This window comes from Phacochoerus africanus, chromosome 13 (genome assembly GCF_016906955.1).
Source record: "Phacochoerus africanus isolate WHEZ1 chromosome 13, ROS_Pafr_v1, whole genome shotgun sequence".
Lineage (NCBI taxonomy): Eukaryota > Metazoa > Chordata > Mammalia > Artiodactyla > Suidae > Phacochoerus > Phacochoerus africanus.
Window position 1 is genome coordinate 8,629,831 of NC_062556.1, and position 16,461 is coordinate 8,646,291.

The 16,461-nt window shown below is 44.9% G+C and overlaps 1 protein-coding gene across 8 annotated transcripts in view; it reads left to right on the plus strand.

Annotated features, from left to right (window-relative positions):
• Window positions 1–16,461, plus strand: part of FRY (FRY microtubule binding protein) — a 425,213-nt gene that overhangs the window by 292,320 nt on the left and 116,432 nt on the right. For all 8 annotated transcript variants that reach the window (XM_047755896.1, XM_047755892.1, XM_047755890.1 and 5 more), the window contains 4 exons: window positions 982–1,114; window positions 5,424–5,531; window positions 13,512–13,770; window positions 15,379–15,561. In XM_047755896.1, the coding sequence (XP_047611852.1) occupies window positions 982–1,114; window positions 5,424–5,531; window positions 13,512–13,770; window positions 15,379–15,561 (683 nt within the window). The remainder of the gene's footprint in view (window positions 1–981; window positions 1,115–5,423; window positions 5,532–13,511; window positions 13,771–15,378; window positions 15,562–16,461) is intronic.

Genomic DNA, 16,461 nt, shown 5'->3' on the forward strand with positions numbered 1-16,461 from the left:
ATCCATGAGGATGCGGGTTCAATCCCTGGCCTCGCTTAGTGGGTTAAGGATCCAGGGTTGTCATGAGCTGCGGTGTAGGTCTCAGACACAGCTCAGCTCCTGCGTTGCTGTGGCCGTGGCATAAGCCAGCAGCTTACATAACCCCTAGCCTGGGAACTTCCATATTCCATGGATGTGGCCCTAAAAAAGAAAAAAAATAATAATAATAATTCCTGGATTCCAAAGATCTGAAGTAAACATATGAGGAAACTTTTTCCTTTAAAATGTTTATCTTTAGCCATGCAGTGCTTAAATGAGTTCAAAAAGATTTAATCATGAAAAATAACCATTAACAATTCCTTCATTAAATATAAATTTTAAGCACAAAGCAATTGACTTTACACCTATATTATATTCACAAATGTATGAAATTAATATATAAATATACATATAAAATACATTTTCTGTACATATTTGTCTTCCACTGTATTAATGAAAGCCATGAAAATAATATAGCTAAAAACACTGTTTAAAAATTTATGACGTGAAGTCATTTTTTTGCTTTTTCTAAAAAAAAGAAAATCCACACATGTATTTCAGAGAATAGTATAAAAGTTGTTAAACTCCTAACCCCAAATGAGAATTATCTTTTATTCTCATAATCACTCTTGATGATGTATTTTCTTATGCTAACCAGAAGGACAAAAATCTTAATGTGGACTTTTCTATTTCCTTGTTTATTGTAATTCTCTTGGAAAATATTTCCCTTTTAAAGTATTCGAATTCCTGTGTGTTGAATTTTAAAAGATTACCTGGGTAATATCCAGTATGTCCAGACAGTTTGCTAAGGCTCCTGAAGCTAAGAGATGAAGTTAGACTCTGCTCAGAGAATTTATTGACCCACAGGAAGTTATCAGTACAAACGTTATCATAGAGGATGAACAAACCAGGCCTTCACTCTTGGATAGAGTCAAAGACGTACCTGTAATGCGTGTTTTTCAGGCATGTCATTATATTACTCTCAAGTACGAAAAGCTGTGGACAACATTTTGAGGCACCTTGATAAAGAAGTGGGAAGGTGTATGATGCTAACGAATGTCCAGATGTTAAACAAAGAGCCCGAGGACATGATCACGTGAGTATTGGGGGGGGGGGACTAGGGTTTCAATGATGGGTTACGATGCCAGCAGAGAGCCTTCCCCTTTGTCCTGTATTTTGTTCAAAGTGAGTGGATCACGTTGCCATATGGCAGAAGCAGGCACAACATTGTAAATCAGCTATACTTTAGTTAAAAAAAAAAAAAAAAAACCTGCGTTCTAAGAAATGTTAGAGGTAGTTAAAACATATTTTGATAATATTTGACTAACTGTAAAAAGAAGGTCAGACCTGGGATCTGTTGTGATTATATTTCAAATGTCACTAGGTCAATGCATTAGAAAATGGGCCCACAACCCTTTATAGGTCCACAACTTTTAGAAGCGATGCTTGGCCCCCAAGCCCACGTGCCAGAGTGACTTCACCGTCTTAGAGACATTCCGTCTTTATGAATCTCAAGTTCATTTGTTTCCAGGGTCAGTTCCTGATGGGTGAGAGTTAGACCTGCTTAAGAGTCTCTCTGCAACCATGTCACAGAAATACTGGATTTTAAGAATGTGTTCATAGCTTAGAATGTAGAAATCAAATGTTCTTCGCCAAAATCCGAGAGCTAAACTTTTAACGAGGGCTCTGCATTAGAAATTAACACAATTTGGAGTTCCCGTCATGGCTCAGTGGTTAACGAATCCGACCAGGAATCATGAGGTAGCGGGTTCGATCCCTGGCCTTGCTAAGTGGGTTAAGGATCTGGCATTGCCATGAACTATGGTGTAGGTTGCAGACTCAGCGGCTCGGATCCCGCGTTGCTGTGACTGTGGTGTAGGCTGGCGGCTACAGCTCCAGTCTGACCTCTAGCCTGGGAACCTCCATATGCCGTGGGAGCGGCCCAAGAAATGGCAAAAAGACCAAAAAAAAAAAAAAATTAACACAATTTGTATTTGCTACTTTTGATGAGTTATGGCAGGAACCTGGATTAGATTATAACTTGACACTTGCAGAAAGTTTGGACTTGGTTGTAGAATTCTGCATTGAATCGTATTTGGCACCTGTGGCATACATTTCCAAAGATCTAATTAGGAAAATGTCCTTGGTCACTTGGCACATCCAGCTCTAAGACCACAATTAGTTGGAAGGTTGTAACCTGCACAGGGAGGTTCATATGGTGGGTGTGTGTTTTTATCACAGTGGTAATATGTCTAAAATGAAGTGCAATGCAACAAAACATGATAAAATAAAGTTAAAAATAGAGAACTATGTTCATTACCTATTTAGCAGGACAGCAAGTTAAAATGAAAAGCTCCTCCTCAGAACTCCCCTTGAAACCTGCAACCGTTCCTCGGTTCAGAGTGATTTCTTCCGGACCTTTCCCTGTGTCAACACAAATCTGTGTATATACGTTATTTTTCAAAACGGAGGTTATGTGATGGATTTTGTCCGCAGCTTCCCCATCATTTGATTTAGACGGTATGACGATCATGTTCCTTTAGACTTTTTGACCAAAATGGTGAAAGAATTGAAATTGACCAAAGTGAGTAACATTAAATGCCTTGCCTGCAGCTCTGGTACTCGGCTCACAAATTGCCCGATTGTCCCTAAACCTTATTTCATGCTCTTTAATATAGTAAAGCAATTTTTAATTTATGCAGAGGCTATAAGAAATGCTTTTAAAACTTAGGCCACGTAATTGCTTCCTCTAAAATTACTCAAGAAATGAAAGACCTTTAAAGGAAAACTATGTTTATAACCCAGTGATCATAAGACAGGGTCAGGATGAAAACAGTATATTCAAAACCAGAAGGGGGTACCAGTTTAAATGTAAACATTTCATTCGTATTTTAACAATACCTTCAACTTCTGCTGAGGTGAGTCTTTTTTATTCCTCTTCAACCATCTGCAGAGCCCCCCAAATAGGGCTGGAAATGGTTTTTGTGCTGGGCTTGACGGCAGATCCGAGTGGAAGATCACTCATGGCTGCATTTCTAAACAGACAAGGAGAAACAGTAGAGAAGGATGTAAACATTTAGCAGAAGAGCGTTGAAGTCCACCCCACACGTGGCGTATGAACTTGAACAGGAAGCATTCTCTTTTGCTCTGTCTCCATTCCTGATCCCTTATCTGCTTTCTGCTGGCAAATAATAGTAATCATAAATATAATCATACAATATCTGTTAATAAAAATGTACGATTTTTTGGCGATGCACATGCTTCCTACAAAAGCCCAAGAAATAAGGCCTGCAGTCAAAGGAAACCATACCCTAATTCGAGTTTCTAATCTTGGCTTTTGCTTTATCAGCTGGGACGTCTGGCAGGATTTGCCTCATACTTCAGGCCAAGCGGGGTTATCTGTTTTCTGACATAAGAAAATAATCTCAGCTGTTGAAAACATCTGGTGAGCACGTTAGAACAACTCTCTTATACATGAACCATCAGCTCACCAGGCCCTAACTCTGTCCAGCCATGGAGGAGGTCACTTCATGAGACTGAAAACTGCTGTAGAGTGGCCTCCCCTTCCTTCAGGCTACGGAAAAGGAGAGAAAAGAATCCTACTGCTTTCCAGAAAAGCAAGGCATTTTAGAAATCGAATATGTATGTTTTGGTTTTCACATCAACAGTTTTGTATGCATTCCTGACAAACTTACAAACACGTGCGAAGAAGTATTGTCACAGGGCAAAATTCGTATCTGATTATCATCCTTTAGATTTGTTTAAGTTTTACTGAAGTACAGTTGATGTACAGATGATGGTCCTTTTCTGCAGTGCATCTCATTTTTAGATTATAGAGCATGGAGTCTGCTTGTGGCGCTTCCGTTCTGACATAGTTACTATGCCAAGAAGGAATTACTTCTCTGCCCCTCTGCATGTTCATTGTGTGTTGGAGTCTTAACGATTGTTCATTTGGTGCCAAATTATATATTTATTCTCAGAAGACTAAATCGTCAGAATTTAAACATGCTGGAGTTCCCGTGGCGGCTCAGTGGTAACAAAGCCAAATGGGGTCCATGGGGACACAGTTCGATCCCTGGCCTCGCTCAGTGGGTAAAGAATCCCACGTTGCTGTAAGCTGTAGTGTAGGTCAGAGACGCGGCTTGGCTTGGATCTGGCGTTGCTGTGGCTGCGGTGTAGGCCAGCAGCTGCAGCTCTGATTCATCCCCTAGCCTGGGAACTTCCATATGCCACCGGTTCGGCCCTAAAAAGACAGAAAAAAAAAGGTAATTTTTTTTTGTCTTTTTGCCTTTTCTAGGGCCATTTCCTGCAGCATATGGAGGTTCCTAGGCTTGGGGTCTAATCGGAGCTGTAGCCACTGGCCTATACCACAGCCACAGCAATGCAGGATTCGAGCTGCATCTGCGACCTACACCACAGCTCACGGCAACGCCGGATCCTTAACCCACTGAGCAAGGGCAGGGATCGAACCCACAACCTCATGGTTACTGGTTGGAGTCGTTAACCACTGCGCCACAACAGGACCTCCAAAGAAAAGGAATTTAAACATGTGATTATTTTATCCCTTAGGTTATTTGAAAGATTTGATGTGTGGATTAGTTTTTCCCTAAAGGTTATTGATAAAATGCGTGGTTAAGAATCAGTTACCTATTTAAACAAGTCAAAATTGAAATAATTATCACAAAACGTATATTTTCCTTTCAGATTACACAACAGGCTATATAAGACACTTATTACCTTTAGACATACATATCCTCCAGAAAGCAAAAAGAAAAAATCTCCACCGAGGTCAGGACCATCAGTGGAATTTTAAAAATCAGAATTGGGTGCACTATTATATGCATTCCAGGAATTTACTTGAAATTATGAAAGACTTATTTTTGGAAGCACTTAATTTTTTTCTGAAAAAAAAAAAGTGGGAAATCTAAGAGGAGGAATATAACTCGTTGGGGAGAGAAGCTTCCAGATGTCATGCTTGTGAGAGGCACCATTCCTTTGACACGTTAAAATCTCATTTTAAATTTTGAATTGAAGAGTAAATGCAATGTATTTCTTAAATGTTGATGCATTTAGGTATTTTAATGAATTCAGTGTCTCAGAGCCGCAGTGCACAGGGACCAACCCCATGGAACCCTGTCCAATGGCAGGATGTATGGTACAATACTACTGCCATTGGCAGTTTTCTTTTTAGCTAGATACCTCTGTCTAACCTTTAAATCTTTATAACCTCTCTTAGAACTAGCCAAGCTATAAGTAAGGGGCATAAACATTTAAGAATAAGGAGCGAATACCGGGCAGTGATTCCAAAGGTGTGGATTCTACTCTTTGTTCACATATTTGCTCAATTAAACAATTTTTTTTTCATAACCTTTGACCTATGTTTAAACTTTGTCATCACATTCTAGGGGTGAGAGAAAGCCGAAAATAGATCTTTTCAGGACCTGTGTTGCTGCTATTCCTCGTCTGCTTCCTGATGGGATGTCAAAACTTGAACTTATTGACTTGCTGGCAAGGTAGGCGACAATTGTTGTGGGCCTTGTCTGACCAAAATTGATTTTAATGCTTTTTATGATGGCTAAAAACCTCAAACCATGACTAAAAATTGACAAACATTTCCTATTTCTGGGTCCATCTGGACTGTGCAAGAGGAATAAAGAAAAGCTTTTGTTTGGTCTGGGTTTTTTCCCATGTTTGAGGGGTTCAAAATTCAATGTAGAGGAGTCTCTGCTGTGGCGCAGTGGGTTAAGAATCCAACTGTAATGGCTCAGGTTGCTGCAGAGGCACGGGTTTGATCCCTTGCCTAGCACAGTAGGTTAAAAATCCAGCATGGCAGCAAATGTGGCTCAGATTCAATCCCTGTCCCAGGAACTCCATATGCCCCGGTTGCAGCCATAAAAAATAATAATAATAAGTAGATACATTCAATGTAGAGGCAAATACATAAGCACATAGGAAACTAACAACCCAAGGCCCAAAACTGCACATTAATGCTACAAAAAAATGCAGTACGTGGGAAATCAGAGGGTGGGAGGGTGGAGAAGGTGAAACTTGAGCTGCCCTTTGAAGGAAAGAGAGAATCAGAAACGTAAAGGGCGTAACAGGAGGAAAGGCGCAGAGCTGGACAGGAAGTGAGGAGATGCGTCTGGCTGAAAAGAGGTTCTTTCAGGACTGATGCCTGGTCTGAGACCTATATAGCCTCAGGGGGCCAAGAAGGTGGGGAACGGGTCCCTAAGCTAATTTCAGCACCCGAGAATCCTGCCAAAGTCATACATTTATCCGCCTCCCCCTCCTCCGTAAGAAGGCCCAGTCTAGCTCGAACCTAAAGTTCGTTTGCTTTGAGTGAAATACTATTATAAGTCAGTCTGATTTTTCTCATGTTGATCTGACGTTCTGGTTGACAGGTATGCGTGTCTTTAACTTAAAAATCCAAAGTTTCTTATTACCTCAATGCCTTTAGAAGGCAAAATCATTAGAAATGGGGTGTATGGAGGGGATAGAATAAGGAAGAACAAAACGCCATTCTTGATTTTCGAAAAAAGAGTTTAGAAACCCAGTGATAAAAAGAAATGGGAGTAAGACTAGAGAGAGATTTTTCAACTCCCCTTTTCTATTAGCTGAGGCATTTGGACGGCTGGAGTTTTTAAGCAGGAGAAAACCATGATAAAAAAAAGGCATTTGGGGCTGGTTAATCTGGTAACAGTGGGATAGAGGAAAGGCCAAAGAAGGATAACGGGTATTAATGCTGCCTGGGCGAAAGATGCATGAGGCCGAGCCTCGCTTACTGATACTCTGTAGTCTTCGGAGAGGACCGTTCCCATCAACATCCAACAAATGGCCCAAGCCCTGCCCATCACCCGGTGGCTCTGAGTGTCCCCATGGGGAGCGCTGTGTCCCAGTGATTGTGGTCCTGATGTGTCCCGCTCTGCACAGCCCGTCTGGACGCCTGTGTTGATCGCTTCTGGCCGTCAGTTAATAGCTTTATAGCCACTGTCCTGCCCCACCCGCTTCACTGCTTTCCTTCTTCCCGTGGGCACTAGCCCAGGATGGTGCTGGCTCGTGAGCTTTACGGAACATGCCCTGCTTGCATAATGACTGTGTCAAGCCTTGCCGTTCTCCAGCCACAGCCGTCTACCCTTCCGCCGACGTGTGTTACCTGTAACCTGTCATCTGTTCTTTGCTCTAAGCAGCCACCTCCAGGCCACGGGTCCTTCTTTCTTCTGTTCCATGTCTAGGACATACTGTAAGAAGAAGATAAACTGAAAACAGATTGCATCCTAGGCATTTGCTGAGGCCCAGCCACCAGAACGTGAGCCTAGAGCGCCTTCATCAGAAATAGGGTCGCAGTGAGCAAAGAGGGAACACAGGCCTGGATCACAAAGGGGCTTCCAGGGCCGGGGGAAGAAAAGATTGAGGGAGGAGCAGCAGGTGGATTCCCCGTGGATACTAAACATGGTGACTTGGGAGGCGGGAAGCAGAGGCATAGAGAGACTGAGACGCTACCAAGCCTCATCCGCGCCAACACGGAGTCTCCCAGGATGATGGCGAAGTCATGGGAGAAATGTGGAGAATGAGGAAGAGCCGTGGGACGAGTGCCGGGATTACCCAGAAATGGAGAGGAGCAGCCATGGGCAGCAGCGGGAGGGTGGGACCACAGGCGTGTCCCAGAGGGGGTGCCTGGTGAACGGGTTAGATGTGGCAGTGAGCACTGCGGGGCCGAAGACCCACCATCCAAGAAGGGGAGGCGCTGGCAGAGATGCGGAGGAGGTGCCCCCCCCAACCCCCACCCCCGCCGTGGGAGTAAACCTGACTCATTGGCAAATCCCAAATTTTGCTTCCCTGCTTTGCCAGTTTCCTGGCCGTGTGATCTTGACACATCATGTAACTCCTCAGCCTGTCTTCTTCCCTTGGTGAAGCTGGAGTAGTACTGCCTGTTTCTTGAGCTGGTTGCCAGGGCTGAAGTGGCAGTAGACACAGCCCTTGGGTTAATCTGACGGAAAATGTGACAGCAGGGAAAGACGGTCGTGGGTTAAACTGAAGAGGAGGGAAAGGTCACTTATTTCCTTGACGTTCTCATTGGCTGGCGATGATTCTGTAACTAAATGCGTTGAAATGCTAAGTGTTTTGAAGGTCGTGCAGCCTTCTGCTCATGTCTCTAATGCTTTCTGGCTGTGAATCTATTAGGGGACCATTAATTGAAGCCACCCCCCTTGGCCACACACAGTATAGCTGCTTGCATGAGTTGTCTCAAAACAGGAGGCCCTGATAGCGAACCTGATGCTGCCCTGAAGAGTAACCTGGAGAACTGGGGAGGGGGCAACAGGAGGGAGGAGATGACCAACCTTCCAGAATCTTCGGTGCTGGAATCCATCTTGGCGGAGCGATGCCCACACCACCAAGAAGGACCCTGGGCCAGACCAAGTATGGGCTGAGCAGGCCACTTGGCCAGAGACAGAAACTAACCCCATTTGCATCCAACCTGAGACCGAGAGGCCCCTGGCAGAGCCGTCCTCCTGGGCCCCCTCACCCGCTGCTCTCTGCCCGGGCGCTCCTTCCCAATAAAGTCTCTCCCGTGGTGGGCACAATTCATCTCCGAGTGTGAGACAAGAGCCCATGCTCAGCCCCTGGAAGGGGTCCCCCTTCCTGCAGCAGATCCCTGTGGGAGACGCAGACCTCTGCAGCGGCCCCAACAGCCTCATCCAGTGGCGCCTGAATCTGCAGCCCGGGGTGCCAGGCGGTGGGGAGGGCATTCGGTCAGACGTGATTGGAATGGCAGCGCTATTTATAGCGTGTTGTGTTTCATATCACGTGCATTCTCACAAAGCCCCCAGCGCTGGGGACCAGTTTTATGGGGGGGAAGGACAAATAAATAGTCCTGAGAGTTGGAGTCTCAGGGCACAGTCAAGAAGATGACTGGCCTTATATGGGAAGCCTGTGAAGAGGCCTTTTTCCCAAGCATCTGAAGCAGCCAGAGGCCCTTCTCCTGGCGGGATCGCTGGCCGAGCTGGCCCTCGCACAGGGCTGTTAACCCTGGGAGCCTGAGCCTCTTCCGATCTCAAGGGTGGAGGACAAAAGCGCAGAAATCGAATAGCCATGAGTGTGGGTTTCACGTCTTGAGTCGCTTTACTCGCCCGAGGCCAGTCACATGTGGATGCAGTTGCCGCCACACCCTGTCTAGTCGGGGAGACAGGAGAGCTTCTATGTCAGACTCTTCCCGGCCACATCCACGGTACATTGTTACTGGAGAAGAAACTTCGTTTTCTTCATCATTGACAAAATAAGATCAAAGTTGGTGTGGGTTCCCCGTCCGTCACAGCTCAGTTTCCTGAATAAAAAGTTTCTTTTTATCTTTTTTTTTTTTTTTTTGCTGTTTCTTTGGGCCGCTCCTGCGGCATATGGAGGTTCCCAGGCTAGGGGTCCAATCGGAGCTGTAGCCACGGGCCCACGCCAGAGCCACAGCAACGCGGGATCCGAACCGCGTCTGCAACCTACACCACAGCTCACGGCAACGCCGGATCGTTAACCCACTGAGCGAGGGCAGGGATCGAACCCGCAACCTCATGGTTCCTAGTCGGATTCGTTAACCACTGCGCCACGACGGGAACTCCAAAAGTTTCTTTTAAAAAAAATTTTATTATACTGGATTTACAGTGTTCTGTCAATTGCTGCTGTATAACAAAGGGACCCGGTTATATCTATATTGTGTGTGTGTGTGTGTGTGTGTGTGTGTGTGTGTACAGATATATATACACCCATTCTTTTTTTCGCATCATCCTCCACCATGTTCCTTCACAAGGGAGTGGATACAGTTCCCTGTGCTCGACAGCAGGATCTCATAGCTTATCCACTCCAACTGCAATAGTTTGCATCTGCTAACCCCAGACTCCCAGTCCACCCCTCTCCTTCCGCCTCCCTCCTTTTTTTCCTGAATAAGGAATTTCAAGGGTTGGTCCCAGGCGACGGCCCCCAGCCAGTTCAGGGATTGGCTGAATCCCCTCAGGCTTGTGTTAGTAAGTTGAACATAACAGTGGTTCACAGAAGAAAAGAAGAAGGAGGGCTCCCTTCTCTTCTTGGCTCCTGCCATCTTTTTTTCCTCTCTCCCAAATGCTTCCTGCTCTATCCTTGACCACAGGAAGGACCTTCTCCCCCGACAGGCTCCTGCCCTCTCCTGTACAGGCACAAAGCATCGGCGGTTCCCTACGAACCCTCCTTCCGAAAATTTGTCGTAGGGTTGTGCGAATTAAACATCGCACATAAATCACTTAGCAGAGTGCCTAGAACACAGTAAGCTCTCAGCAAATGTTCGTTATTATTTTTAGGCATCTTTAAATTTGAATCGCATATTATGCCACGAGGTACAATGCCTTTGCATAGACATCGTGTTAGGAAAGCTGGGCACGTATTCATTCCTATTTTCAGACAAGGCGATTGAACTTCAGAAGAGCAAAGTCAGTTGCCCGAATTTACAGATTTTTTCCTGAAGCCAAGTGGAAGTGACAAATGTCATCGTCAGGTGTATGCAAAATGGCAGATGAACACATTTCATGCAGTGTTTCTTTACAAATTGTGGAACTCTCTGAGGTAACGCATGCATAGCTCCACAGTTGTCTGTGGTGTTTGAATAATATTTATCACTTACCATTGAGCATTCATTCATCAGCCTACATCTGCAGAGTGGAGGGCAGCTGGCTGTGTAGAGCAGCCGAGTGAGAACCATAGACTCGACTCAGCTGCACATCTTGCTTTAATAAACCACATCATCTTATTTCTTTAACCTGAGCTGCAACTCAAAACCCTGTAAGTAGGTGGAAACTCCGTCTTGAATACCTACAGAGAAGAAATTTCTACCCCTTCTGGTGATCATTCCCGAGGCTGACATCCTTCTTGTCGCCAAGTCTCTGCTCCTGGAAGCCCTTGTCTCCAGCCCTTCACTTCAAAGCCATCCCTCCCCCTGCTGCCCTTGGTGACATCAGGAGACAGCAAGTCCCTCACCTCTGCCTGGCAACCTTGTGTTGATCCTGCCTGAGCTGACAAGAGGCCGTTCCCCTCAAGGAACCTGTTCTGCTGGTTGGAGTTTGTGAATTGGAAATCACTCCCTTTTCATCCAGGCACCCCTAGCCACAAAATTATTCGGAGCGACTGAGCAGATTCCATCTGAATCTGAGCTCACCTTTACCAAAGGGCTTTTTCATCGAAGTCATTGGTCTCCTCTGGCCAACAAACAGGTGGCCGTGGTCAAGGTCTGGGGTTTCCCCCTTTTGCCCACATCCTTCCTTAGTTGAAACGCCTGCACCGCGCACCCAGCCTGGATCGCTCCGAGCAGGGCCTCGGGCCCGTTGACACTGGCACGTTTCGCCTGTGCAGAATGTCACTGTCTGTTTAAATCAGGCCAGGCTGGTCCATGCCAGCCGCCAGGAGAGGCAGATGTGATGGATGATGGCATTAGTGGTTTCTTTGGGTGTGTTTTACTGCTGCGTCTCCATGGAGTCCTTTTAAGGCTTCTCAACCGTTTTGTGTGTAACCATGTACCTGTGACCCCATTTTCGGCTCCTGGAAACCAGATCAGCTTCTTAGAAATGTTTCCTTGGGTCCCCGGGCTAGCCAGACTTCGTGAGCGACCTTCTCTGAAAGTCTCTGTTGGCTTTCAATTACTGCCACCAAACTCTCACCAGACTGTCTTTTATTAAATTCCCAGTTGTTTGTTTTACAGCTAGAACCTGTCCTCCTTTCCTGGTTTCTCGGTGGGGTGGGCCAGCAGGGGCCTGGGGAATGCCCTGTCCTCACCCACTCCTCCCTCGCTCGCTGGACCAGTGAGGCTGCAAATAGGTCAGCCGGCACCACCCGGCTTTCCTGCGCATCCTGCATCCTCAGGAGGGCTGGGCGTCTTTCTCCTTCAACTCTGAGGCCTCTTTTCTTCCGTCAGTCAAAATGTTTTTCCTGTTTTTTGATATTGAATCCCCTGTGCTTCACAAGATGATCTGTGATTATTGGGTGAAAATCTCACAAAAGGAAAAATGAGAAAGATGTGGGAGGAAGAAATTGTGTCGGCCGTGTCCGATGGGCAGCTCCCTGCTCAGACTCTCAAAGGAAAGATGCGGGGAGGGACTCTGGCCCTTCTCACGGCTTCTTCCCCTTCTCCCTCACCTGCTGCTGCTCAGACCTACCTGGATACGTCATTTTCACTCCGTCTCGGTTCCGTGACACCGGCCCTTTTTCTTCCACAAAACATTCCACTTTGTTATCACCCAGGCCTTTTTATTTCCAGCGCTCCCTCCCCTCCCTGGTCCTGTCTCTTCACGCTGCAGGAGTATTTTTGACTGCTTTCACTGGTCAGGCCTGTGAATACCGTTATTTCAGGAGGCGTGATCACCAGAAATAGCATGAGCTACACCACCTTGGGGCTCTCAGAGTTGGTCCTGCCCTGTCGGTTTAAGGTAAAACAGATGCCAGGTTTCAGATTGTGGATGAGGGCCAAGTGAGAGGAAGAATAGAGTGAATGCCGTGGGAAAACTGACGGTATTGGCCCTTCCTTAAAAGTGTCATTTACATAGGCCATGACGTGTCTTTATTTTGACTTTGGACTCTGAAGATCAGCGCTTGGCTCGTTTCATGTGTTCTAGGGCTGCCCTAATAAAACCGCACCAACTGCGTGGCTTGAATAACAGAACGGTATTGTCCCACCGTCCCAGAGGCTAGAAGTCCAAGATCAAATGTCATCCAGGTTGCTTCCTTCTGAGTCTGTGAGCACGAATCTGCTCTACGCCTCTCTCCTAGCTTCTGGTGGTTTCTGGCATCGTTTGGCCTTCCTTGGCTCACAGAAGCATCACCCTGACCTCTGCCTTTGTCTTTTCATGGCATTCTCCCTGTGTGTTTCTGCCTCTAAATTTCCCCTTCCTAAAAAGGACACCGGTCACGTGGATGCCACCCTACTCCCGCATGACTCCATCCTAATGTAGCTAATTCCTTCTGCCATGACCCTATTACCACATAATGTCCCATTCTGAGGTCTTGAGAGCTTGGATTTCAGCAAGTAAACTAGGGAGGAGACACAGTTCCACCCGTAACAAAGCTTTGATTGTTCATTTCCGCTTCTGGAGGGGTTCTTGAGTACTATCCCAAAACGTGGTAAGGGTTGATACTCATTTGTTCTGTAGTTGGTAATGTCTTTTAAAATATTCATGTGCAGCTAAAGGCCATGCGGTATCTTGGATTGCATTCTGAAACAGAAAAAAAGGACATTGATGGAACACTGGTGAAATCTGAATCTCTCTTTTGGTCAATAGCATTGTACCGTAGCACAGACCTTCTCAGTTTTGATAAAGTGCCAGGGTTGTGTAAGATGTTAACATCAGGGGAGCTGAGTAAAGAATATAATAATATATCGGGTGGGGTGGCTCATGTTCACCTACCGAGAGGAGACCCGTGTGTGTTCCTTTAGAGCTCTAGAAGCAAAGCTAATCAAGTTAATGATTTTATTGTCTGTATCCGTCTCCCAGGCTCTCGATTCACATGGACGATGAACTGCGACATATTGCACAGAACTCTCTTCAGGGTCTGCTGGTGGACTTCTCGGACTGGCGGGAAGATGTCCTGTTTGGCTTTACCAACTTCCTGCTCCGGGAAGTAAATGACATGCACCACACACTCCTCGATTCATCCCTCAAGTTACTGCTCCAGCTGCTCACCCAGTGGAAACTGGTCATACAAACTCAAGGCAAAGTTTACGAGCAAGCCAACAAAATCAGAAATTCGGAGGTGATGTTCACCCTCTCCCCACTGATTTATATTCCATATGTATTATGTATGTAAATAGCCGGCAGCCCAGAGAACCTTGGGATTTCTTACCTTCAGCTACCTAGAAACTTTCTCCCTAGTGGTGGCCCTTCATTTTTCCACCCGCCGAAATTGTGACCAAGAAACTGAGGAGATGGCATGCCACATCACGTTAGGTTTACTAATATTAACAAGGCCGTGTAGGGAGTAGAAATGGTTTTCCTTCAGAAAATTGTGATTACCAATCTGTTTGTCAGAGCAAGTAGCCACAGGAAGAGATATAGAGCTAGATATGGATATGGATCTAGATATGGATGTGAAGCTAGAGTTAGATATGGAGATATGAATATAGAGTTGGACATGGATCTAGAGCTGGACATGGGTATGGATCTAGTTGGATATGGATATAGACTAGATGGATATGGATCTAGAGCTGGATCTGGACATAGACATGAATATGGGTATAGAGCTGGATACACATAGGGATATGGCTCTAGACGTGGCCATGGATCTAGATATGGATGTGCTCTAGAGCTGGACATGCATATGGATCTAGACGGATGTGGAGATAAATATAGATATGTGTCTAGAGCTGGATATGGACATCGATATATGAAAGTTAGCTGCCTACCAGTTGTTTTTTTCTAATAAGCAACAGCTGGCTATTTTCTCCAATATCCAAAGAACATAGTCTTTTGGCTTCTTTATCATTTCCTGCCTCAGTCCTGGATCATAAACTTAATGAGAACATTTTGAAGAGCAAGTTGAGGAGTGTTGTCAGAGGAGAACCAGGGCGGTGTGACTTGACGTTGGCAATGAGCAGATGGAGGAAGGGTCTGGCATGGGAGGAGCCTAACTGAGGGTCAGAGGCATGCTCGGGCTTGGGAAGTATAATAGCATTTAGGGAGCAGCCAAGATCCCAGGTGGGCTGACCCCAGATATGAGGTTCAGCTCATTCCTCCTTCCTTGTGCTCTGCGCTTGCCAAAAGGTGACAGGGAGAAAAACAAGGATTACACGTGCTTGTAAAAGGAAGACTGAAATGATGGTGGGATCTGCTCTGTGGTCTGTCTTGCTTTTGTTTTGAACTCACTTGGTTTGGAAACTTTCAGAACCCATCACATTAACGTGCAAAACCCAGATTAAAATCTAACGTGACAACAAGTCTACAAGTCTGATCAGAAAGTAAATATTTGAAAATGTGTGATATTCAATTTAACAGCGATTGAAAAGTCTATAGGTTTAAGTAAAACCAAATGAGGTTACTTTAATGAAATATATGGTATCATCTCAGATGGTATGGATAGAAGCAGTTTTGTTTTTATTCATATGAGTAGCCTTTGAAAAGCTATTTTTTATCAGAGGTAACAGAGAGGTGATGGTTTTCCAAAGTCACAACTGATCTAGAAACAAAAAGGCATCTATGATATTTCATCAATAATAATGAATGCATAGACATGACTGGTTCTAAGCCATTGTAATTTATTTTAGTATTATAAGGTCAAATGTGCTGGAACAGGTGCACATAAGGGCAGTTTCTTCTTCCATCGTTGTTTTTCTGAACACAGAGTGTTATTCTCTTTGCATGACAGCTAATCGCCAATGGCTCCAGCCACCGAGTCCAGTCGGAGCGAGGGCCACATTGCAGTGTGCTCCATGCCGTGGAAGGTTTTGCTCTGGTTTTGCTCTGCAGTTTCCAGGTGGCCACACGCAAACTGTCTGTTTTAATACTCAAGGAAATTCGAGCTTTATTTGTTGCCCTGGGTCAGCCTGAGGTATGGATCGTTTTTCTGAATTTTCCAATTCATGTCTTTCAACAGCTTCAATGTTTCGATTGAAAACTATAAAGAATTCAGTACTGGTTTATATTCTTTCCATCACACATGAGGTCAACAAATAATTTTTGAGTCAGGGTGTGTTTTTAATTATGAAATTGTACTCTTGATCGACAAGAGAGACGTTATATATTTTGAGGGCAACAGAATAGACCATTTCTGATTCTCTAAGACATGGTGCTTTGTGAACAAGTGAAGAATCTGAAGATTTGGCTATAGGTCATTTTCTTTCATAATGTTCAGTATACATAGAATTAAGATATTATTGAGAAAATAATTCATCCCATTGAAAATGAGCATGGTTTAATCTCAATAGTAGTAGAAAAATGGCATCACAATAAGACATGTCCCCTTGAGATAAAAGAAGTAAGCCAATAATAACCATGGTTGACCCCAGCTATTCTTCACTCGGTCAAGTGCTGTCCACCCAGGTTTAGAGGTTAAGGTTCATGACCTGTCGGCACAGGTGCCAAACTCTATATGTAAGTTGGTGAAAGAAGGACCAGATTTTTATGTCAGTTACTTCTTTAAAAAAAATACTGCCCTCCACTTTCTTGTTTTAAATCACTAGTCTTGGTTTTATGATCCTCAAAATGATCATTGTCTTGCCAAATCATTTTCAAAGGTACCCACTCCTTTCTGCCCCGCATTTCTTCAGCTAGCTTCCTGACGTGTTTTAGGACCTCTCTGGGATTTGGTAAATGTTCTGTAGGACATGCTGTATTTTGATAAACCTCGATTCAGTCTCTAATTCTGATAATAATGATAATTACTATGTACGTGTCGGGCACTGAGCTGTGCTTTGTACATATCCTCTTGTCGAACCCTCACAACCACCTA